Here is a 25,930-nt window from a genome sequence, read left to right on the forward strand (position 1 = left end):
TGTCTGCATTTTTACTTTATAGCGTTTCCTTCAACTTTCTTCTCTAGCAAGGATGCAGAAGCTCCCTGCTATCTAGGTTGTACGAGGAACTCAATATAACCTTACCCGGATAATCTGTGTTGAGACTCGTGCTGATACACTACCTTTGTACAGGCTGTTAGCAAAAGAACAGCTAAGAATAGCTTCTTCCTCCAGCTCCTGTCCCCAGAATTTCTTCTCAAAATTGTGAATTTTATACTGCTGAGAAATAATATATTGCTTATAATCTCACTAAAAGCCAACATGCTGAATACCTGAAGATCAATTTGCTTCAGAATAAGCAACAGATCTGTGGTTAGAGCTTTATACTGGCTATGGGAGACCTCAGTTCAAGTTCCTGATCTATATATGCTTCAGAATAAAGAATTATTGCTTTGTCCTCCATATGCCACATGATTAATTGAATGACTAGACTTCCAGACAAACCTTTTCTGCCAACACCACAGATTCCACTCAGTCCAAATAATTAAATAAAAATTGATCTGGAAAGGGGAGCAAAGCATTTCAGCGTCTAAAAGAGACTTGGCCTTCTGGAACTCCCATGTATTGAAGGCAAGACCAATCTCAAGTGCACTGAAGACACTCCCTGTGTGAACCTGTCTCAGGTTTATCCTAAAATGTAAACAAAACCACCAAATAATATTACTTGGATGATTTAACTAATTTCTTCCTGTGACTCTTGGCTTCTATCAGGATGTGACAAAAGAGGCACTGGAACCTGAGCATCCATTATAGCTCTATGCCTTGAGCTCTGGGATCTTGGCCATTTTGTGATGCATGACTCTCATTTCCTCTTTACATCCCAATTAAAAGGTCTAAATAGTTTCATTTTAGCCCGGTTAAATTTTTTTACCTCAAAAATTTCCCTCAAACCTCAAAATTCTTTAAAGAGGAACTTCATTTTCGAGATATCTCTGCCTTGAGTTTTTGACTCAGAAGACTTCATTTCAGTGGTTCTTGATCAGCCTCCTGTACAGCTCATTTGCCACAAGGAATGTGTGATCCACTCTATAACTAGTAAGCTGTTAGCTAGTTGGCAGCTGATGTGATATCAAAGCGAAGGTATTTTTGTATTTCATCAGCCTCAAAGTAATTTTGAAAGAACTCCACAATTAGAGACAAGGGAAAGAAAAAGAAAGGCAAAGACATAGGCAGAGCCAGTCAGCCTCCAGGCAGAATAAGATTTAAGAAAGCAGAGATGTAGCTTATATGTTAAAGTAGACAAGCCAAAAAAAAAAATTACTGCGTATTGGAGCCAAAGAGTATAGTCCATGCCTTTCTATTCCAACTGAAGAAACTACAATAGTACTAACATGGCCAAGAGAGCAAAGATCAATAGCAGTAGAGCAACGGATGGACAGGGTTATAACAACATTAAGACAAAGAAAAACTAGCAGCCTTTGCCAAACTTATACAACTCTGTTTGGCAAAGGCTGGGTCACTGGGACTGGCAACACACAAGACGTTAATGAGGCCACAGTGACTGAAACAGTCCTTTCAAGCAGCAGATATGTATTTCTGAAATATTTAATTTCTTCAGTGATTGATCAAAAGAGATGAATATGCAGCATGCCAAAAGCACTGAATTTTTTGTTAAAAGTTTCTTACCTTTAATGAAAAGAATTTATAGGGCTGTGCTCATAACAGATGAGGACTGGTCAACTGGCAGCCCATGAGTCAAACAGGACATGCAAGGAAATTTTGGCTAGCCCCTAGGAAAGCCTACAGCTGTAAGCCAAGCCACTTTTACAGTCCACTGAAAGATAACGGTAGAAAGCAAAAGTGAATTTGATGTGGGCCAAGAGAAAGCACTGCCAACCATTGAACACACCTGGCTGCCCAGCCAAACAAACTGGTAGCACTACAGGAGAAGAGAGAAAGGGCTTGACTGTGGATAGGACAGCTGGGAACATCTGAATCTGGTCTAGAAATACATTCCCTGGCGTAGAAATACAGTCAGTGCTCAGTTGCCCTTGGATTTCAGTTTAATGGCACATGAATATGGAGACACCAAAGCTGCCCTTAAGCAGTGGTAGCTCAGTCAGGAGGATACCATAACTCAGCACTGATATTGATGCACCTAATGTTCTGCAACACATTCCCCAGCACTAGGACTCCAAGGAACTTTTTGGTTAGAGATGACCAGCTCTGTGCATTGATGCTAGGCCTTGGCCAGCAAGCTCTGAGAGATGTGAGTTAAATCTGTGCCCCGTATATCTACATCATGACCTTACTGTTATATTGTTACATTACATTATCAGGCTTTTTTTCATTATCTAAACATCCTAGTCCCTCACTTTGAATAATGGAGAATTAATTATAAAAACATCCTATTCTTAACACCTGGACAGAAATAAATACGATCCTTGAAAATAAGCTGCCTATCTCCACTTTTTCTTAGTATATCACCACCACAGAGATGTGCTATTCATACTGAGTAATATTATTGTCAGACTAAATATTTTATATTTTTAGAACCAATATTGTAAATCGAGTTATTTGTTAAAAATTTTCCTAAAGTATTTTATTAAAGCAGCTCTGATCATTTTGGCATAGACATGCACCTCTTTGACAGAGTAAGCTTGTAGTTTAAGTCTCACATTAATTTCAGTATGTATGTTGTGCTCTTATTTTATAAGAAAGATGAAAATTGTTTATTTTGGCCATCTCGTTAATCAGTTTAGATTCCAGGAAGAAAACTATTAAAGTTGACAAAAAAGTTTAAATTAGTATGTTTAAATACAAGAAAAGTGAAAAGAAAAAAAGAAAAAGAAGTATTTTCTGCAGTGTTCTCTTGTCTCTACTGGCATGAAGGACTGTGCATAGAATGAACACAGGTCCTCGGAATCTCTGCCTTTGAAAGAGGAAATAAGCTCACTCACAGTTACTGTAAGAATAGCCATCTTACTTTTGTTACTGTACCATGTGGACATTTGAAGCATTTGGAATTGTTTGGGCAAGAGAATAATTCTAAAAACACAATGGTATCCCATCATGCTTGCTGAGCAAGTTAAAGTAGAACACGAATAACTTTCATTGACCAGAGGAAGACAGTAATTAAAATAGAAAAAAACATGACTAAAGTAGTAGCTCTGCAAGTATTTTTAATGTATCAGGCTCTCAGCCTTCTAAAATTAATTAATGCTTTAATGAAAGTTGTCTGTTATCAGACTAACAAATCTAGTTTTTCTAATATCCAGCTACCCTGGCTTTCAATTAAGACTCAAAGAGCCAAGAACTGATGAGAAGGGACATCATAAATGATTTATGGATGTCCTACTTTTGTGTATGGTACATTTATTATTCTACTTAATGCATCCATATGGTTTTCTAATTCATTCATTACTGAAAGCCTCACATTACAGTTATTTCATTAAAGGTTATATCAATTTTCAGGCAGATTCTTAGGAAGCATATTTAAAAATTAAAGCTACAATCAAATTTTTGATTTAGCACATGGATTTCAAATGATCTATCTATTTAATTATTGTCTTATTATCTATTTCTAGAGGGGTCAGTTGTGTTTTTTAAATATTTTTCTTGATCAACATTCAATAGCTTTCTTGCTATTTCATTATCTGATTGGTCTTTTAAATTTGCAGTTTATTTTTCCTTGTTCTCCCAACTCCAGTCAATAGTCCCTTGTTCTAACCACAAAAGTACATCATGCCAGAGAGGAGTTCCTACAGCTAATAATCACCTTCCCTCCTCCTACCCCAGCCATCCTTTAACAGAGTATTTCTACCAGGGTCAATCTAGAAACACTTAAAACTCAGTTTATGTCATAGTAGGCAATGGACAAAGGGGAGAGGTCTTTAACTATTGTAGCTATAGTTTAAACAGAAAAAAGTGGAGGAAAGGAACTGAGTATTTTTAATTTTCAAGTTAATTTCTATTGCCTGTATACACTTTTACTGTGACTAATTAGGCAGAGCCACAGCACCCTGTAGTACTATTCCAGAGAAAGCCTATGAGAGAGGTTTTGGGGACAATGTCTGCTTCATGCTTATTTTTCATCATCACCTTAAGACAAGGAATATAGTTCTTATACTAGCTTTACTTTGCCTAAAGAATGCCAGGGCTCTAAGAGTGCAGTATTTAAGGTCATTCTTCTACTCACCCAAAACATTTGTTTTTTAATGATCTGTCAGCTCAGAAGACTGCACTACTATAGAACTACATGGTACAGTACCTGAAATTAAACTGTTATAACATGAAATAATTTTTATTACATGAAATTGAAATATCATATCTGTTTGTAACGGTTAACGTCCAGAGCTGTGTTCTTAATGAGACAATACATTATGTGTTCCGCGAAGAAAGCATATCAGCAACAATTTGGCTAAACAGTGCAGAAAGCTGTAAGTGTTGCCAGAACAGCACAGGACTGCACCAGAAGTGATCCTTATTTCTTTCAGTGTGTTTTCAAAAACAAAACAAGGTTACTAGTACAATTAGTACCAGCAAAAAGATAACCTCTTGTTCTAAAAACACCAACAGGAAAATGGGCAAAAACATGAAATTAAATTCAATCAATGACATTGTGTAAATCAAGAAAAAATTACTTTAGCATATTGTAAATGTAAAAATCTTGATTTATATTGTCATTGATTTCTGTGCTAGTTTGTTACACAATGACCATTCCCAAGGAGAATGCATATCCTCAGCCAAATCTGTACAAAGCAGATATTCCACTATTATTCTCCAACAGCTAATGAAGGCTGAAATGTAAATCTGTTTCAATTCATGTTTAGATGAACATAGATATAACATATGCAGTCCACCACTTTCCTTCACTATTCAATGCTATTAGCAGTCTTGATATGTACCCCCAGCACTTTTCATGATGTTTCTACCATATACTTGATTCAAAGCACTGTATCCACTAAAAGTATTTTCCACTAGTTTATCGTGCTGCAGAGACCAATAAGAATTAGCTCCATTACAAATTGTCAGTCATGACCGACCTTCAAAGGAAGGACAGCAAAACATTACTTAAATGCTTCTAGCAACAACAACAGACAGAGACTTTGTACCTCTCTGCTTACCTCCTTGGGTTATTCCCCTTTGCATGTACCATTTCAATACTGAGGTGACTGAAAAAACATCATTCAGTTGACAGCTATGTGATCACTTTCAAACTCCAGTATCCTTGCAGCCTGTGCATTTAATTTCAGAATTAAATATTTCCTTTTTTGCAAAAGACATAGTTAAGTGCAGTAATACTTGATCTATGGAGCATTTTAAAAAGTGTGTCCAAAAGATCATCTTCTGCTCCCTAATAATGTTTCTCTGATTCAAAACATCACTGTGTTTTAAAAATATCACAAATTAATGCAGAGATGATACCAAAAAGACATTATTTTTCTTTTTCAAAAACAATTTTTATAGGGCTTAGTATTTAAGGGGTTATATACAATAATACATTATGAGCCATCTATTGAGGAACTTTATAGAAGCTGTCACTTTTCCTAACAACAATGTCAGAAGTGAAGAACCAAAAGGATTATTCCAGAGGCTGAACTGCCAGATCCAACAAAACATTGACTGATAAGGAAACACATGCTGTCTTGATGTCTTTTTATCTGAGCGCCCTTTATCTGCCTTTTAAATGTTACTGTAGGGGACTTAGGTTTTCACAAAGATAGGTCTCTGAGGGTGCTAAAAGAACTTAAAAAAAAAAAAAAAAGAAACAGTGCTTCTTCAGTCTTTGTTCCTGAACATTAACAACACAACACATAGATTTATTGTGGGAAGTAGTAATTGATTTGTTTATTGGTGGGTTTCATGACCCCAGTAGGGCCATTTTGTTCATTTATGATTTTGGACCTCAAGTATGTGTGATTTCAGTGATGGCCCCTTGAACTCTGCGTGCCAGGAAACTTCTCCCTTTCCTTAGTCAAATTTAGGCAGTTACAGGTTTCAGCTCACTTGTAAAAGGAAAGCAGAACATTGATAGCAGTATAGCAATCTCCTAAACTCCTGCTGAAGTATGAGCCTCTCTGTACTGTTCAGGGTAATGGAGTCAGTGCAGATCCAAGCAGTAAGGAGTGCAATGCTACCTCCAAAGCTGAACACTGAAACACCCAAAGTGCAGAAGGCAAACAAAGAGCAGGGATGGAAAATCCACTGTTGTCTAAATCTCTGGGTCTTTTCTCCTGGAATTCAGTACAGCATGGCACAGAAATGGTACAGAAGCCTATTTCAATCAGAGGAATAAATGGGGGCACAGAAATGGTGCAGAAGCCTATTTCAATCAGAGGAATAAATGGGACCATGTAAATAAGAAAGAGGCAGCAGGGGGGCTTGTTTGTTTGTAGGTTTTTTCCCTTTGTTGGAGACCAAATCAAAACACATACAAGAAATTTGTACTGGATCAGCCCAAGATAAATACTTTTCCAAATTTCCAGTTGACTGAAGTGATGTGTTCTGGGTCAAACAAATAATTTCATCTGTGAGTATAAGTGGTACCCTGTACCCCTTAGCTCAGTGACTAGATCATGTGAAATAAGACTCAGGTTAGTTTTCTCCTCTACCTCCTTTAGAGCAAGGCTTTGAGCCACATCTCCCACATTTGGGTATACAGACTTTCTCTCACATTTGAGTTCCACCTGCACCTCCTAAGTATCTTGAAAATGCTTAAGCAAAAGTGAAGATCTTTGATTTGGCTGCAACTCTGTCTGAATTCAATCCAATTTCATGGAAAATCTCTGTTTTGAAAAAAAATAGAAATAATCAATTGATAAATATTTTCCTGGAGGACAAAACCAAAAATTTGAAGAATGGAGAAACATAGGCAGATTCTGTTCTGCTACACACAAGTATCTACTTTATAGCTGGGACTGGCCAGTTATAGAAATATACAGCTGAAAGAAGTATGGAACAGCTGACACCTTCTTACAGATGAACTGCACAGCGCTGTCAATTAAACTTTAGGCTTTAGCTGAAAAACATATAACATGCCTGCTCCTGAAATCCAGTTTTCATTTAAACTGTGCAGCTTACAAAGAAAACTAAATGACTTCAAGAAACACCTTCCCTTCCCTGAAAAATGCAGGAAAAGTAAAACTGTGTGACCAAAGAGGATCTGGTCAATTTGTGAAAGGTATGACTAGCTTTTGTGCAAGTTTAGCATCCCACTGAATGTTACAGAAAATAACCCCAAAGTTGCCAGCAGTAAGCTAATCAATTGAAGCACCGGGCTGCTGAATATCGCACTAACATTCTCTTAATATTTTGCAAGTCAGATGACAAAAAAGTGCCTTAAGGAGGTTTTAGTGCTTGTTACAACCTAATGCAATCTTTCCTGTTTTCCACAAAGACTGACAGCAAACACAATACCATGATAATGGTTCAGCATGCAATTACCCCTGCTGAAGTTCACAGAAGGAAGCAGAAAGAAAATGAGGCCAACTAATGTAGACTCTAGACTTCTGTTGTGCAAACAAAATGCAGAATGACAGAGCTGCAGGCTACTAGGTCTATTTGCAAGGCTTGCTGCCGATATGTTATGTCTAGTATAATTACTTAAGAAAGGAATAAGATAATGGTGAGCATCAATCTCTTATTACAAGGTGGACTTGAGCCAAATACTTTGAAGACCTGATGTTTGGGGTGATGATGTAAAGTGTAAAAGGACACAACAGTGATTATAACAATCACACCAAGGGTACTGACTGATATTGCCCACTGTTGTAATGTGTGACTAACATTTAGAGCTTGTTAACAATTCAGCACTGTAATTATAAGGTCTTAAAACTGCACTGTCTATCATCACGGCACTTGACTTCTGTTGTTCTAAGCACCAGACAAACACATGACCTGGAAATGGAGAGGGACACAGCTGATACCTTACTGGATTTTGAGATCTCACTTTTCAGAAGGCTCCTTGGAGAAGTCAGTGCAGAGACATGATTTTCTATTTATGCCTCCTCTGCCTGGCCCGGTGCCAATCCCTCTCTTAGGCTCACAATAACAGATGTTAAGTGACAGAAAGTGACATCTGACTTTTTGTTGCATTTCATAGACAGTTAGCTTTGCTGTTTGCCCCACCAATGGCTGACCTGCCACTTCATGGACTACTTCTTGTCCTCACTCATAACGTATCTTTTGCCTTATTCTCACCATATTTTGTAGCTTAATATACTTTCAAAAGTATTTTGACCACCTCTTCACAAGGCCTACAGAGGGAAAGAGCTTAGGGTACTTTTACTGAATGGGAGGAGTAGGATACAGAGAGCCCTCCAAGTCAGCAGCACCAAGGTGTGTTGGGGTCTATCTGTGCACAAGAAGGTAAATGGCCTTAGGAGTCTGGATCTGACACACTCGAGGCTGAGACCCCAGGTTCATACAATATTCAAAAAGCAGTTACTTAGTCACTTCTATTATTACAATATAGTATAACTACATCTAGCTATAGATCTACATATACATACATTTACATTTATCCCAGTGAAAATTAGGACATTACTGTACAGGGTGTAATAGGAAGATAAAAATCACCATTTTGAATAACTTCCAAACTAACTGCAGTATAATGTATCACACAACACATGATGGATGGCAGACGGTGCATAAGCAACAACAAACCACTTCTGTTGTAAGAACATCCCCAGCCTTATCCATTCCTCTCCCCTCCTCTCCCTTCCAAATGAAGAATGACTTTTGGTTTGTGGTGTCCTGAAAGCAATCCTAAATTTCTGCTCTAATGGAACACTCTCAGCTATCAAAGTTTCTCACAGACTTCTATGCATTTTTATCTGACTGAGACAGAAACATTTAAATATAACTTTAAAGATTGTTCACCATGGCCTTACAGTGCCAGTTAATGGAGTGGATGCTGTGCCAGCAGAGGCTGCCATAGTATTTGAAAGACAGAAGAGTTCCTAATAAAGAAAACTTAAAAAAGGAAGAGGCTTTATCTTATATCAAGGCAAGGTATTCAATATCAGGGAAAAGAGTAGCAAGAGATTATGGAAAAACAGTCAGTCAGTAGAGTGGACAACTGGGGAAAGCTGGAACAGGTTATTAGTGAAAAAACATTATCAGAGCATCTTCTCTTGGGATTCTCAGAAGGCCATTTACCTTTTGGTAGGCAGAAAGATCACACGCAGCTTGGTGCTGTGACTCAGAGGGCTGTCTGTATCCTACTCTTCTCATTCAGTAAAACTCTATGACTTGGCCTTGAAAAAGAGGGCATCTTATATTACCAAAATACCAGTGAGAAGAAACATGCGTTTTTCATTTAAAGAAAAGTAAAAAGCAAATTCCACCAAATTGTTCCATTTTTATGAAGATAAAAGAAAATTATATTAAATGTCTCCATAAAAATCTACCTATAGGGAAAACATTTTTTTGGACTGAAAATGATTGGAAAGATTGGATGCCCCCACCTTTTTATCAAGTTCTCCTCATACAGTTCTTCTTATGGCACTCCAACAAAGCCAGCCAGTAGAGGCAATTTCAGTGTTCAGAAGAAAGGATATTTTGTAGTCTGGTTCTCTTTGTTTGGCTGATCTTTAAAAGGAAAAAGCAAGTCTTGCATCAAAAGTAAGTTTTGAGTGGATACATGAAGGAGGAGAGAGTAGGACATTCTGTGTGTTACTAGAGGAACTTAAGAGATGACATTCCACATGGAAGCCATGGCTTCACAGAAAGAACAAAGAATTAGAAAAATAGACATTTCCAGCAGAAAAAAAGTGGTAGGAATAATGAAATAAAATATAGGAACAAATACGGTAGATGAGTTCTGAGCCTTGATACTGGTAATTAAACCTAATGTATCAGGAAATGGGGAACTGATGGAGGAATAAACTTAAACATGTAAGGCCATGTCAGTAATCAAGCAAAAGATGCATCTTCTCTGAGTAGGTAGCATGAGAAAAGTTAGACAAGAGGATATAGCAGTACTTGTGGGATGAATTTGACATAAGTGTAAAAGCAGTTCTGCTGTGGTTTCACAGACTCATGGTTTTCAGCTACCCAAAGCCACCCAGAAGCAACCCACCTACTTGAACTGTGCCTAAAGGATTTTCAAATTATTTCAGTATAAAATGTGTTAAGATGGGATCATCTCCAGATTAAGATGGCACTAAATGTACATGTCTGTGTGCGTGTATGAATGTATATAAATATGTAAGCAGTCAGTGTACAGTTGGTGCTTACACATCCACTATCATCGATAGAAATCCTGTCCTTGCAGCCATTTGGGATTAGGGAGATACTCAGCTCACCCTGGAGCAGACAACAAGGCTATGTTCTACTAGTAGATTAAATGCATCTGGTACTGTTCTCTGCCAGTGACAAAACTGATGTGGAAATGGCCTGTGTCAGTACTAATCTCCAAAACAGGATGATCACATCCAGTCTGACTACTGAATATGGTCCCTGACCTATATTAACTCCCTAATAATCCAAAAATTGTTTAGAAAAGTGCTAGATAGCTTAATAGACTACCAATAGGATAGATTTCCACTGCCTATACTGAAGCTTGAATACCTAGTTCACATCTGGATATCTACTTATAGATACATACATTCATGGGCTTTACTCTTCTTCTGAATCCTCTCAAGGCACTAGCACCTGAAGCTCTTCCTTGTGCTCTTCAGTGTGCTTGAAGATAGATGATTCAACCATTGGTGACAAAATAGATGTAATAGTATGGCAGAGCAATAGCTCTGAGGCATTCAGCCTCACACAAAATACCATGGAAAAGGCAAAGAGAAGCTCTGTGTGACTGCCTGTGAATCTTATATCCTATTGACATTAGCTGAGAGAAACTCCAATTAAATCAACTCAGTTCAGTAACACTCATGTAAACCAAACAAAACTAAAAAGATGCAATGAATTTTAGGCTACTGTACAGTGCTGTGGCCTTTCTAAGCAACAGAAAAAGAGACAGATTTTCATATTTATATAAGAAAGTGTATAGTAATAGTGAGGTGTGAAAGGGAAAATCTTGATATATTGAGCAAGTTTATTACCTTTATATTTCTGAAACACTTCACAGGACACAAGTGAAAAAAAAAAAATCTGAGGAGCTTGGTTCAATCTTAGTACAACAGACTTGTGTGCCTGAGCAAGACTCTGGACAGACCAAACTATATTACAAGGGATGATATTTAGCACCTCCATGAGGTGATAGTTTAGACCCAGTCTGAGCTGTAACCTTTACAAGTCCTTCTGCTTTTCTCTCAAGTTCAGCCCTAATTATATATATGTACGTATGTATGTTTGGGTTTTTTAGCGAGTATGTTAGACAGCAACATTTTTAATCATAAGTGGTTATCCACAGACTATTTCTGCTTCCCATGTACTGCCTTGACCTTGGTTGTCCTCACATTCAATATTGGAAAGACTTGGAATAAACACAAATAAACATTTGGAGAACTTGTTTATTTCACTACTAACTGTCTAATATGTTCGATGAGTGTATAGTTTCTGAGATCCAAAATAAACCCGTACAAATAGAAAACTCTCAAGTATTACAAAAAATTATGTAATTCCATATGTTAACCAAGAATTTTTCAGATGAGTTGGTCTCATGTCATTTAGAGAGACAGCTAAACAGAACATATGGGTAAGCACCAAAGCATTTATAGTTATGGTATATGGTTATATACCATAGCTTCCCTCAACAAACAATGTGCACTGAACACACACACACACACACAAAATACAGACAGGAACTTAATACTGGGTAAGGTGATGGAAAGCCTTCAATTATATAAAACTCACTCCCTAAAAATAAATCCCTCCTCTTCCTTGCTTAGGCAGACAAGCACTACAATTTCCCCAGGTTCAGTAAAATTACTTCTTACCATGTGTTCTTTATTGATAGAACCACAAAACATCACTTGACACAACACCTGCAGAATTCTTGGCTTCATAGCTCTCTGCTGTGCATTGGCAACATTTTGCTTGTCAGATGGTCTAGTCCTTACCACAAAATGTAACCTTGTAATAGTTCTACATTAGGCATCCATTCACCCTACCTTTCCACCTCGATCATGGAGAAAATGGACCTCAAATCACTGAAATTAGATTGAATTCAGTTTCCTCCCCTCTGCAGAGCTGCAGCAGTGTTGATTTATTTTAAAAAATAACCCCCATTGCTGGCTTTCATACTAAATCACAGTGTGCACCGCTCATGTAACTGGATTACAGGAAGCATTAACACTAGCAATTGCCCTTTCAAGTTGAGCAACCAACAACATTGCTAAAGGCTGGAACAAAAAGGGTCAGCCAGGGCAAAACAACAAATGTTGCTGCTTGCCCTATATGATAAAAAGCAAAAAGCAGCAACACGCAGTAAATTCTAGTTCGAAATAAAGAGGGAGCAATATACATACATTCAAAACAAAACAGACTCCCTTGGCAATGACATTAATATTACAATCTATTTCAGGTGACATTCAAGAGGGAGAAACAAAACACTGAAGTGCAGAGACCTGGAAGAAGCAGGGCTGTGCTTGGATTATGGCAACCACCCTGCTGTGGGACAGCTGCCCTTCAGAGGAAGACACCTTCAAAATTTCTTACGATGGGATTAGTCCAAAGAGCTGTCTGACCCTCAGCACTTCAGCTTTAAAACATACGCTTCCCCAGATGCTTTTTCTGAAAGGATGACATCAAAAGCAAACCAGAAACACTGTCCTTCAACACAACCAGAGATAGCTGAAGATCCCAAGCAACAAACAGCTTTCATGTCATGATTACCTCACGCTGTTATGCCCCCCCTTAAAGCACATATGGTTCTCAGCCAGAACGGAAGGCTTCAGAGCAGCAGCTCCATCCTAGAAATGCAGTAGCAAAGCTTCAGACTGAGGTCACTTAATGAGAACTTAATGTAGATTTAATAGATCTTTTTTTATGTGACTGCCAGTTGAAAATCTACCTCATTTGGCTTTTAATGCAGGCATAGAGCCAGTCAGCTAAAATCAGGGTAAACCCAGAATATTTTGCAGGATTCTTCCATTGCAAGTTTAGGACTCCAAAAGTGGGTCTCCAAAAGTGTGTAAAGCTCTACTAAAATAACAGGCCATAGGTAACAGTGTAATTTAATGAAAAAATGAGGGGCCATGCATATTCTGAGTTCTCTGAACTAACAGAAAAGTTTCACCTTCACTGGAGGTGAAATAATGCTTGCTATGGAAAAAAGAGAGCAGGTACCTTCACCATGGAGTTGGCCCCACTGGCTTAGGCTAGCTTGGGGCAAAGATGCATCCAACTTGCTTGGCATCTCCTCCTCCTGATCAGCACCATTCAGTACTGGGACTCTGTGTACAGTTGCATGTCCCCAGTGAGGCAAGGCTGTCAGTACCTTATTTTGCTCTGATATGGACACTTACATACAACTGAATCTAGTCCACCGACTATGCTAGCCATCTAATCTCAGTTTAGGAGGTCTTGTTCATGTGGTATGCAACAAGTCCAGAGCACAGATTTTTGAGTCTAGTTCCCCAATAGTATTTTTTAGCTGTTAGAACTTTAATGTTAGACTAATAAAATTACTACCCTTTTTTGGGTAGTCACTAGCCTTTATTACATTTGGTGCATTCATGAGGGCAGATCTCTAGAGGTACCAACAGCATGAGGAACTTATACATGATTCTGAAACACTGTGTGTTCTAACATACCCTAGTGTTGTATGCTCTATCTTCTTTTCTTATTTATAAAGGCCATTGTCTTTTAATCTAGCATCTTCTGTACAGAGTAATTTACAGAATTAGGCAAATAGCTGCTGATTGTAATTAGTCACATTGTTTCAGTTTAATCTTTATTAGTTCACTCTATTGAGTGCATGAGCCATTATGAATGGTAGTTCTTCCCTCCAGGAAGAAGGATGAGCGCAATGCTCTTCTCCATAATCAAGCAGGGCTACCTATGCACCAGGGTGAGGCAGAGCAGCATCTGTACAAAATATATACAGACTGTGCTGTGCTCTACTGGCAGTATGCTGCTCCACTGGCATGCAGGGTGAGGATGCAGCAGGGTGGCATCAGTATACGGTTCCACTGACATGCCCCCCACTGCAGGAGGGAGCACTGCCATCACTTTTTTGAGAATGGGAAAGATCACACACAGTTAACCGAACAAGAAACGTCCCAGTCCATGTGTCCCAGCAGGAATGCATATGGCTTACACCAACAAAAACATAGTTCTTATTCTTCGCAAGAAACAGGCTCATTTTCAAACAGCTATGTAAGCGTAATGGTGGTTTTACTGGAGAAATAGAAGTGAATTAAACCTTTGTGTCAGCCTTTTAAAATCTCTCTGCCTCTATCAGATTCTTCCCTGAAGTATATTTTCTTGTGCCCTATGCAGAATAAGTTTAAAACCCATACAGCAAAGGCAGTGCAAACATCAGTCAAGACAAGAAGATGAATGGCACTTGAGGCAAAGGTAAGTTCTTTACCTACAGAGAGGCTATATTCTGCACTGGTTCATCGGATTACTTGTTGATCACAGTGAGGCTATATGAATGTAAATTCAAATGTAAATTCCAATAAAGTGAAGAGATTCAAGACATGTGGTCATTATTTAGATTTAGATGATCAGCCAGGCAGTGGAATATGAACTTTGGATAGCTCATATTACAATCCGTCTATATTTATCTACAGGTGTATTTATTCATAAAAATACCCCCTCCAGAACCCAGAAAAAGGCACTTACCACAACAATCACATTCGTTGCAGGAATGGGAAGATTTTCCACTTCCAAATCTTGACCAGTCATAGCTAACAAATCGAGGGATGGGTCGTAGGCGGGTCTGGGAAAGGTTGATTTAACAATTATTGCAGGGTGTAACTTGCTTATTTTGGTGTGGGAAGAAGAATGGAAATTTTGTTTGGAATTCTTATAACTGTCTGTATCCAGACTTTTCTCCACACTCTGCACATGGTGATAAATAAACACAGGTTTTCCACTCTTTCTCTGATGAATTGCCAAAAAGTGGTCGTTGTCTCCAGAAAAGCAGCCTGTAGAAAGAGAAGAATAAGTTTAGAATGTCTCTCTTGCATATTCTGTAGACAGCACTGGAAATCTGATGAGATTTTTGGGTTCTACAAGATTTGGAAAGAATATTTGTGGAATACAAGAATTCCCTTAAAATCCCACAACGCAATTTTTATAGCAATAGCTTAACAACATTACAGAGAGTCTACAAAGTATGTGAAGTGTATCACATTCTTAAACTCATTTTTACAGGGCTTTTAAAAATGTTATTTATACTTTGAGTCAGGGTTACATTTCAAAAATGATGTGCAAGAGCAGAGGACATGCTGAGCCAAGTCCAACTTTTGGTATCAGTATCAACTCCAATAGGAAAACATATGCAGTCCACATATGCACATCCACAAAGATGTATTTAATCACTCAGTAATACCAAAGATGAGAATTGCTGTGATTGTCTTTTATATATGGGGACTTGAGGAGAAAAGGCCAAGAACCAGATCCAAAAATTTGACTTAAGAAAACATGTAAGAAAGCTAAGAAAGGTAAAGTTCAGATGCCTGAGGCCATAATCATAATTCTGCTTAAATTAGTTATAGTCCCTTGTGCCAACTCTTGTTATGACACAACCTTCACTCAAGCATCGCTTGGCCAGCCAACAGAGCACTTGGCTCTCTGCAGAGGAGATACAGGTGTGTGGATTTAGCCATACCTTGCATAGCTTGGTGCTGGACACAAAGATCTCTTTTAGATTTCATGGTTTTCATAAACTATGTATTACTGAAAAATAAGTTTTATTTTGATAGTCAAAATACTTCCTAATACTTCTTTATAAAAGGAAACAGAACTAAAGTTTTATTTGATTTTTTTTTTTTTAATGGATGAAACATAGTGAATCTTCAGTGCCTTTACGAAGAACAGAACAGCTACAATGGTCCAGTTCAGTTCCCAGTCTGGAAGACGGGCTGTCCCTCTGAGCAGAAAAATAGGCAAGGATCAGCTCCTTCATAGATAAAAAGTAACTGAAGCTGCATTAGTCACCTCCTGGAAGAGCGCTCAAAGAAACCCACTGTGGTACAAAAGGGACTTTGTGTTCTAAGAGAAGTGGACCCAGAGCACTCACTCTTATCAGCCTGGATTTTCCTCTTCAGAAGCTGTTGGAGTTAATGGCAATGTTGAACTTGCGTTCTGATTTTGAGTAAAAAAAAAATATAAAATCAATGTTACTTTAATTCTCATAATGAGCTGTGAAGAACAGCTCAGAACCAACAACATGTTTCAATTCAGGTTGAACACAAAATAATTTTGTTCTATTCAGACTGATTCTTGGCTCTGATTTTTTTTGCTTCTGTAAGCAAACCAAAATAATCATTCATTTGCACAGCTCTACCCAGAACCCTTAGGAGATTTCAGTGTAGGTAATTACGTTCTGTTGACCTAATTTCCTCATGAAATTTCGGTTAGGAAAATCAAGGACAATACCCTATCTGTACTTTAGTATTGCTATGCATCACTGGGAAATGCATTCTCTGCCAAAAGTGGGTCCCTGTCAGTAGGCGGTGAAGCAATTCATAACATACATGAGCAGAAAATCAATAGGAAGAATACAGAATACAGAATCCTGCATTTTACAGCACACTTAGAGATCCTCCTATTATAAAGTAGGATGCTAAACCTAAGGCTACTCTTTTAAATGGTAAAAACAAACACTAACAAATTCCTAGATGACCACTGAGGTCACATGTGTACAGCTGTTGTCAGGTTTAGGTTGGGAAGATGACTGAGAGCAGGAGAAAAAAAAAAAAAAGAGAAATTGCAGAGTATAGTCTTAAAGACAGCTGAATTTCAAAGCTTGTTAAGCTTGCTGGGATCTCATTAAGCTTTGTGGGGGTTGGCTTCATTGACAAAATCCTGAGCACTGGTCTTAACTAGACATTTAGAGAGTTGTGTGAATGGCAAAATAAAAACAAGGAAACATCAGCACTTCTCATAGTCACGTACTTCTCATAGTCACCTACTTCTCACAGTCACCCCTTTGCTGGTTTTATTTTCATGTCTCCTTCACAGAAAACCAGTATTCCAAAACTGATCATAGATAAAATACAGGAATGTAACTATAGACACATTTGTTTTCTGTGGTTCCTCTTTGCTTCCTTCATTCCTACTCGTCTGTTTCTGAAGGCATTAAAACCACTATGATTCTCCTGTAATTCTTTATATTGCATTTTCTACCCATTTTAATATTCCAAATTCCCCTTTCATTTCATTTATTTTACTGAAAGAAGCAGTAAAAAATAATATAATTAAGTACTAGCTCAAAATCTTCACTGGATAATATTAAAGTAAATCTCAAGTATGACTTCAGAGTTCATCCTGACTGAATCCAGAGTAACACAGAAAAACCTGAATGGTTGACTTATTTTTGATAAAACAATAGTTAAAGGAATACCCCAAAAAGCTTGCCTGCTCATGAATCTCAGTACTTTTTAATGGCAGTATCACCATTTCCCACTAAAACCCAGCAGGCTCACTTCCATTAGAATGCTAAAAATCACATCAGTAACACAGGTTCCTGCAGCGGATTCGATACACAGTCCATTGCAGCAGATTCTCAAGATGGACAACAAAATATATTTTGGTAATGGCACATCCTGTAGAAATGAAAAATTAAGAAGTCTAATTACACAACCTACTCTTTGCACTCACACAAATCTATTTTTTACCAGCTGACAGCGCAGAAGTTCAAATACGTTCCAAGAAAATTACTAGGCTGAATTTGTTTTTCTGAGAACTCCACATAGCCCCAGTAGCTCAAGTAGGTTACTTGCAGTTACAGTCCCCCATGTGAAAAACTTCATTGATCTTAGCAGACCGTGGATAAGGCCACAACCGTGATCAGACTTTGGCTCCCAGAATGCTATGGATGCCTCAGGTGACCCTAACAAGTGGGCCACCCTTCATACAAGGGAACCTAAAGCTTCCTCTTAATCTCATGAAGGGGGAAAATATTCCTTCTTGACGCCCCAGACTTTGGCTCTGAACATAAGCAGTATGCACCAATGAGGCACTCGGAGAGGTAAGTCATTAGAAACACCAGCACTTTCACTACACGTCACCTTTAAATATTGCTGGTCTCCAACCCTTAAGAGAGAGAAGACGGGAATTCCCCATATCAAGTTCTGTACCTATACAGAAAAAGCAAATGCTTCTTTGTGACCCCTGGGGAAACCATCAGAAACTATGAAGAACTGAAGTATGATAGCAAAAAAGTGATTTTGGTGCTTTTTAAGCTTCAGATATCCCAACATACACAGAAATTAAGAAAATGGGGCTTAGGACAAGGCTCAAAAAATAGAATTCCTAGAGGTATCTCTTCAATAAGCCTAGCAAACTTGATCCTAAAGTGAGTTTTGATATTCTGCTCACACAACCCTGTTTGAACTCTACTTCAGAATGTAGAGTTATTCATGACTGACTTGTAATATTCACTCAGTGCTGGTATAATCCTTTAACTAAAATAATTTTATTCCTTCTGCTAAAATTCCCTATGCTCAAGTGTATTTACAAAAAATTACAGTGTGTTCTGCTTTGGCATTGAGGAGAATAGACTAGATGTTCATGTTATGATTCCATGCTATTTCTTCTAATCAAAAAGGTGCTGAGTCTTCACCTATTTCTCAGCTAAGTATAGCTATTTTTATGTCAATAGAAAATATTATTTCATTATTTATTCCAGAATGAACAATAATCAGTGGTTACTTTCAAACTCACTTCAGAACTTCGCTTAGCATCAGATTTGTATCTACTTTTGCTCTTGGAAAAGAGTCTACCCTTCCTTCATGTATAGATCATCCCACACAATAACCATTCACATTCCCTTTAGTAACAGATTCTGTACCGTGACATTATACTGGTATGATTTGTTGATTCTGTCTTCCACTTCTGTCTGTATGATGTAGTGACTGGTCACCACTCCTTTTCTTAGGCTTTTCCCTAAGCTCCTGAATATTGCTACTTCTTCCGCTGTTCTTTACCTTCTGATTGACTTTTCCTTCTTCCTTGCGACTCCTCACATGCTGCTGCTGCTTTTCCTTAGATTCTTTTTTTAACAAGAAAGCCTGTCTTGACCTTGCTTCCATGTTCCTCCATTGTAACCCCCTATTTAATTTAGCTTCTCCTGTACAACAGTATTTTCCTTCCTCAAAATCTCTTTAATTGCATTTCCAATCCCTGGATCTTTGCTTCTAGAGCCTCTACCAACTGAAACACTTCACCTATTAAAGTGCAACAAGAAGCTCCAGGGTGATGTAGAATGCGTACTTTCTACATACTTTCAGTGCATCTGAACATCTTCTCTGCTTATACTAATTTCAGTATTTCCAGCATTGCCACCACTTGCCATCTTTGTCTTCATCAATCTTCCTGAAAGGAAAATTGGAGAAATCTCTGTGAAACTCCCTGTTCTGCTGGTTTCAACTGTTCTGCTTGCTGGTTCGAACTATGTGTTCACTTGATCTTCTTAGTTATCTGCAGAAACATACAAGATAAAACAATTTCTGCCCTGAACTAAAAAGAAAAAAAAATTTCCAGTCTACAGAAGAGTGATAGAGAACTGACCCAGTATATGAGAAGCACAAAATTTTCTTGTGATAATAGATGGGTAAATCGCAAGAATGCTAGATAGCACACGCTGCTGAGCCTATCTTACACTACAAATTTGTATTACATATGCAGAAGTGAAAGCCTACAATAAATAGTAAATCTGATGTGAAAGATGTTGTGGGCACTTTTGACTGTCCCTGTTGGTCTCCGCTTAATAGAGGAATCCCAGGATTTCTCTAGACTGTCTTGACTCCCTGAACAGTCTCAGACAGCTGACATTTTATTTTAAAGCAACCTGCCAGAAAATTGTTAGATTCTTAAATCCAAAATACCTTCACTTTCTCTAAAATAGACAGATAAACTTCAAGATAGTCAAGACCCATTAATAAACCAGTAGCACAGTAGCACTGTTTTCTCTTTTTAAAACACACAAATATCACAGCTTTACAGATTTTTTTATCTCACATCCTCTAGAGCCAGAACGTAGAACTTTATTCAACTGGAAAAGGAGAGTCCCGGTGGGACATAACATTCTTTTGTAAATCTGATAGGGCCAAGATAATGGTGTCTAAAGACTTGATGTGTATCTAGAAAAACAATTTGAGGTCATTGTCTTAAATCTTATTATTTGTCTTAATCTGAACAAATTAGATTCATAATAAGTATGTTCCTGAACATTCCCATTTTCTGTAATGAGAGGTATACTGTATATTTACTACTTGTAAGTAGTGCAGCCACCCCACATCCATAGAAAGAACTGCTGTGCTATACCTGATTAGTAAGTAAAATGCACAAGTGAATACAGACACATCGTGCATATGTTTTAAAACTCACACTTAATACTATAACCAGCACTATAACAACGCTAAAGTCTCTTTATAGTTACAGATATCTTGGTACATTACACATCCTGAGATTTTCATGCTAACAAGATGGAAATTGGAGGAAAAAAGACAGAAAATGTAGAGTCATTTCATAGGGGAAAAACATGCTGAAACTTGACTGATTGGTTTCAAAGATAAATTTAACTCAAATGCAATTTGAGTTACAGTACTTAATACTGTTGCCAAATAACTTCTCATTTTCAGTAAAAAGACTTACTAAACTTTGGTAATTAAATTTTGTACCCTAAGCTCCCCATGCTTTTTTTCTTTCTCTTTAGCTCAGCATTTTGAAATACTGTCTTTGTCCCATACAATCTTTCTTCACATCATATAAACCAGCCTCAGACTTTGGACAGGCTTGGTCTTTATCACCTCTTACACAATGGTTCATCTCTTCTTGAACAGCCACCCAGAGCCACTGTGAGCAGCAGGTCAATGTACTTATGCAGTCCATTGATCAATCCTCTCCAATAATGCCAACGTTCCTACAGCTAGGAGATTCATCGTCTGCCTCTTTTTAGTCCATTGAGATGGAAATGGACTCACACTCTGCAGAGCAAAATTTGCAGTTCTCTCCTCTCTATATAAGGGCCAAGTAGATGTTGGCCCAGAGGAAGGGGGAAAAAAATAATCTCTTAGCATCTGTGCTAAAATGCTTAATATCATGCTAGCCATTTATGAGCATGGCTCTAAACTCTCTAAACACTCTAATGACAAAGATACTAAGGGAAATGCTAACTACTGGCAATTTCTAGACATAGCATAAACACTACTATAGGTTTAAACGACTTCTGTCTTCTCTGGGCTGCGAAGGTTGTCCCTTCTGGTGCAGACAACAGGACCTTCCTTTGGCTGTGACTTTAAAAGATACAAAGTCTAGAGTTTTATCCCTGTTTCATCTATCTTACCTGGGGAAAAAAAAACCTGAAACATATCAAGAGTCAACATATTTGGTGGGAAACAAAAATGTTTTAAATGATGTTGAAAGCACAAATGAAAACAAAAGCTATCTGGAGGCAATATGCCTTGCTTCTGTACCATCTAGTTAATAGTATAGCTTACTGTCAGCAAAGCAGTACATCAATCAAGTCAAAATCTCATTAGGACAGGCTATGCAGTTTTAGCCAAACACAAACAATTGTTCTACTTTAGCACAGTGGACCAAAAATTATTACAAATAAAATGCAGTTAAACAGTCGCTAAAATATGATTTCACCATCAGCTTGACAACAGAACATACTTTCAAAAGTGCTTTTGTGAGGCAAACCTGAAAAGGAAAAAATATGAATTCACTTGCTGGTATGGTAGCACATGCATGAAGCAACACATTGCAAGATTTGGAACTGAAAAGAATTGACTTGGGAAAAGACTTTCCCAGATATAACAGCCCTTGTAGCAGAAGGATTTGCAGGCTGTGACTGTTTCCCTCATTCAGAGAATAACGCCAAAACGCAAAGCCTGATCAGACCCTTCCTTCACACCACAGCCTCCTCTTAAGACAAAACCTGTTAGAGCAATACAAATGAAGCTATTCCCTATCCAAAGTAGGCTGCTAGACCTAATAATCTTTCATCAGGCATTCTCCTGCATAGCTTCTCATGGCCTCCTTCAGCTAGAAGAATTTCTCAGGCCAGTTACATTCAAAGTCTTGTTCATGAACAAAGATGAAGCACACCTTACACATTTAAGTAAAGCCGGGAGTTTATTGTTAACATAATGAAAATCTTAATCTAATTCAAGAAGCATTGTTAGCATAGATCTAATTTCTATAGAAAAACAAAGAATAATACTACAGAAAAAGTCACAATAATAGCAATAATACAATTAAAACTGTCTATCCCTTTCCCTGATGTTACGCTCACCCCTCCACTGCTTCTCTGGGTCCTAAGGTCAGTGGTTTCACACTGGTGTTGGCAATGGGAGGATGTTATGAGGAGTTGTCAGCATCCGGAGCCCTTTGCTGGGAGGAATATGATATTCGTGCTGATGGATTCTTCTTCCTCCTCTCTTCCTCCTTCCTCTTAGGGCTATATATATATATTTGTTTGCTAACATGCATTTACACCTTTCTCTTTCTTCAATTGGTCTGCAGCTCCAGGTTACATCTGAATTTACAATAAATGGTGCCATGTACATATGTGAGATACTATTTCTTTGTTCTCTTTCTTAACCCCTAAAACCAGTTTTCTCAAGCTTCAGGACTGCATTTTTACCTATTACTGAGCTTTTTATAGCATGGAGATCTTCAGTGCCAAGCCTGTGCCCCATCTCTTATCATCCCATGCCAGCACTCCTCCATGCCACATCCTGTGACTCCACTCTCACTGCCTCTGCTGTTTTACCAAGCCTGTGTAACTGCTACCTGTATAAACTAGAGTTGTACCACACAAAGATAACCAAGATTAAAACAGATATAGATGCTTGGTCAATTGGAGAAACTGCTGTCAGAGCTAAACCAAGTAAAACAGGCAGCTCAAGGAAAATTTGAGCAGAGCAGACCTGAGAAGCCCCAGTCATGAGGCCTTACAAACTCCGTACAAAGCTTACAGCTTTGTTATTGGCAATGGCAACACCATATTACAGGGCTACAAGGTCACAGTGCTTCATAGGAAGGGTTCTGCACTTTCCTAGCTAGCTCCAGTAATCAAAAGGCTAGGCCTTTTGCAGCAGAGGAACAGTACCCATGACATATCAAAATTCAGAGCAAGCAACCTATACCAGAGACAAGCAAGCACAGAACCGGACAACTGGAAAAATATTTTGATTTGCCCTTAAACAAAATGTTCAGAACTTTTGACCAAAAAAAAAATTCAGACAAAATTCATATAAAATATGTGTGTGTATGTATGTGTGCAGGTGTATATATAATTTGTTTTTCTGTGTGTGTTTGTGTCTGTGAGAGCGAGCAAGCACATGCACGCGTGAGAGAGTGCGGGAGCAGCTCCGAGAGAGAGAGGGGGAGGGAGTATACACAAGAGAGGGAGGGAAGGGAGAGATGATTGCAAGGAATTTTTTTCCTTTTCTAATAAGCAATCTGCTGAAAATAGAAACAACTGCAAATTCATTTTTGCTGAATTTGTCCTTTTCAGTAGGAAAAAAAAATGCTCTGGCCAAAAATATTCACAGCTACAGTGAATCTGAATTAAGCACGAGTGGTATCTTTTTCTAAAAGACACTTTGCATCTCATTTTACGGGCCTGTTGCCTGATATGTCAATAATGAAACTGTATACCACAGACCATTGATTTCACTAGGTCTACTCATGTGAATTAAGAGATGAGCCATTGGTCCCAAAGGCACTTAAGTATTCTGCCATACTTATGCCCTGGCACTAATGTACCGTATAGTCTCACATCAGACTTCTTTTTCCAGAAGGTGTGAGAAAGTGATGCATCAGTTTGCTAATTTTGAGATTACTGTCATTTTCCAAATGAAGGTTGTGGCTGAACTCTGCTCTGCATAGCGTGGATGTAAATATATAGTATCTCCATGAAATATATAGTATCTTCACATAAATCAGTAGCTGGTATGAAGGGAAGTCAAGTTCAGTCTAAAAGTTTGGGCTGATATTTTTTGCAGTAGTACTGCTCTAGGAAATCACACTGAGGATTTCTGAGCAGATTTTATTAAGCTTCTCCAGTTATTTATTCCAAAGCCATGCTGAAAATCCTACAGGACAATGACTGTGCTTCATGAAGTAAGAGTCCTACCCCTCCTTCTAGTCCCCCACATCAAGCCTCATAAACATCCCCGTGGAGGGGGACCACCATCAAATGTGGCCACCCACTGTTACCTCATTAGCCTCCTTCTAGAGAGACACACTCCCCCAAGAGCCCAATTCATGGTTTTCAGCAAGTCTCCTGCTTCACTCTCTAGAGAAGCTGAAACCAGCCCTCGCTGTCTAAGATGTTTCAATCTTCTCATAATATAACAAATGAAATTAGGCAGGGATTCCAAGATCACAAACCTCAGTAATTTCCTAATGGAGATACTGAACATAAACCTCTTGTAGAAGATGATGTCTTTCAAAATTATGAATAGCAAGAATTTCCACATGTAAAAACATTACAAGAGTCTCCTTTTCAACTAAATACTTCCTCAAAAATCTGAAGTCAGATAGTGAATTACAAAACTATTTCTCCCCAACAGAACCTTTAAAGAGACAGATGACTACCCTCTGATTATCCATGAGTCTACTAATAAAAGGCACAAATGTCTATTCTAGTAAAAACACCCACTCATGGCCAGCAATATGTTTTCTAAAGAAGTCAGTTATAAGTACCAGCTTCATTTAGATTATGTTAGTGTAATGAAGCAGAATTCTAATACATTTCTGAAATCAATAGCTCCTTCACATTCACTCTAAACGTATTTAGAAGCTAGCATTATTCACCCATTAGTATGAGGTTACTGAAATGGATATGATTGCAAATGCATTTTGTGCAGATCTCACCTCAACCCTAGAAGTACAGTCCCCGGATTTTCTTATTTTTGTGACAGAGCTTGTGCATTTTATAGAAAATAGGCCCCCCAACACTCAAGTAGAAACCACAGTCCACTCAAGTCATTTCCAACCATGAGAATACCATGCAGTGTATGTTTGACCAGGAAAGCTGAAATACTAGTTTCTGCTCAGCAGAACTTATCACTCTGTGGACTTTAGTAATGATTAACTGAGAAGCAGTCTAGTGTATTTATAATGTATGTTTCTATACCTAGTGAATTCTAACTAAAGAAGTGTTAGTTTGTGGTCAAAGAAATTTCAGTTTTGATATAAACAATCCTTATGTTATTACAGCATTGCCCCAAGAAGATAAAATGCCACCTTGAATTTTACCCGATTCAGCTGATGGGCTTAGGGAATGAATCCATCAAGAGGTCCAGAAAAGGATCTACATGACTCCTCTCTGAAAGGGCTAGTAGGGAAGTACTGGTGCATACTGACCTAAGGTTGTCAATGCATCTCTTCACTGATGAAGATAATTAAAAAATTATATAATAGAAGCCCTTACCAAGCTAGTCTAAGGCCTTTGCTCAACAAACCATGCCTTAGATGACCTGACCAAACCTTCAGTTGTTAACTTTTTGCTTTTCCAGCACCAGGGTTTGTTCACCTTAAAAGCAAATTCTGCAAAAATGCTCTCTTAAAGAGAGATTTTTAGCATAAGGCAGGTGGTGGGTTGATATGGTGATTGCTAACTGAGTACATTTTTTTCTAGTCTAGTTGATTTTCCTAGCCTATGGATATTTAACTCATGATATATTTTAATTTTGTTCGCAAAAGTTGTTAAAAAAGAAAATGAGGTGAAATAGTTAATTAGTTGAGTAATCTGGATGACTCAAATGGCTCCCTAATTACAAGTTAGTCTAATGCATCCCTTTGTGTTTTTGCTACCACCTGCCATTCTTTTACAAGGAAACAACGCTTTCTAGTCATCTTGGGAGACATTAGT

At 38.1% G+C, this 25,930-nt stretch overlaps 1 protein-coding gene across 1 annotated transcript in view; it reads right to left on the reverse strand.

The window, feature by feature from the left end:
- PTPRR (protein tyrosine phosphatase receptor type R) overlaps positions 1-25,930 on the reverse strand; it is a 157,818-nt gene that overhangs the window by 129,098 nt on the left and 2,790 nt on the right. Inside the window, exon 2 of the mRNA XM_074869379.1 lies at positions 14,713-15,017. Within this exon, the coding sequence (XP_074725480.1) occupies positions 14,713-15,017 (305 nt within the window). The remainder of the gene's footprint in view (positions 1-14,712; positions 15,018-25,930) is intronic.

The sequence above is a fragment of the Strix uralensis genome, chromosome 5, assembly GCF_047716275.1.
Source record: "Strix uralensis isolate ZFMK-TIS-50842 chromosome 5, bStrUra1, whole genome shotgun sequence".
NCBI lineage: Eukaryota > Metazoa > Chordata > Aves > Strigiformes > Strigidae > Strix > Strix uralensis.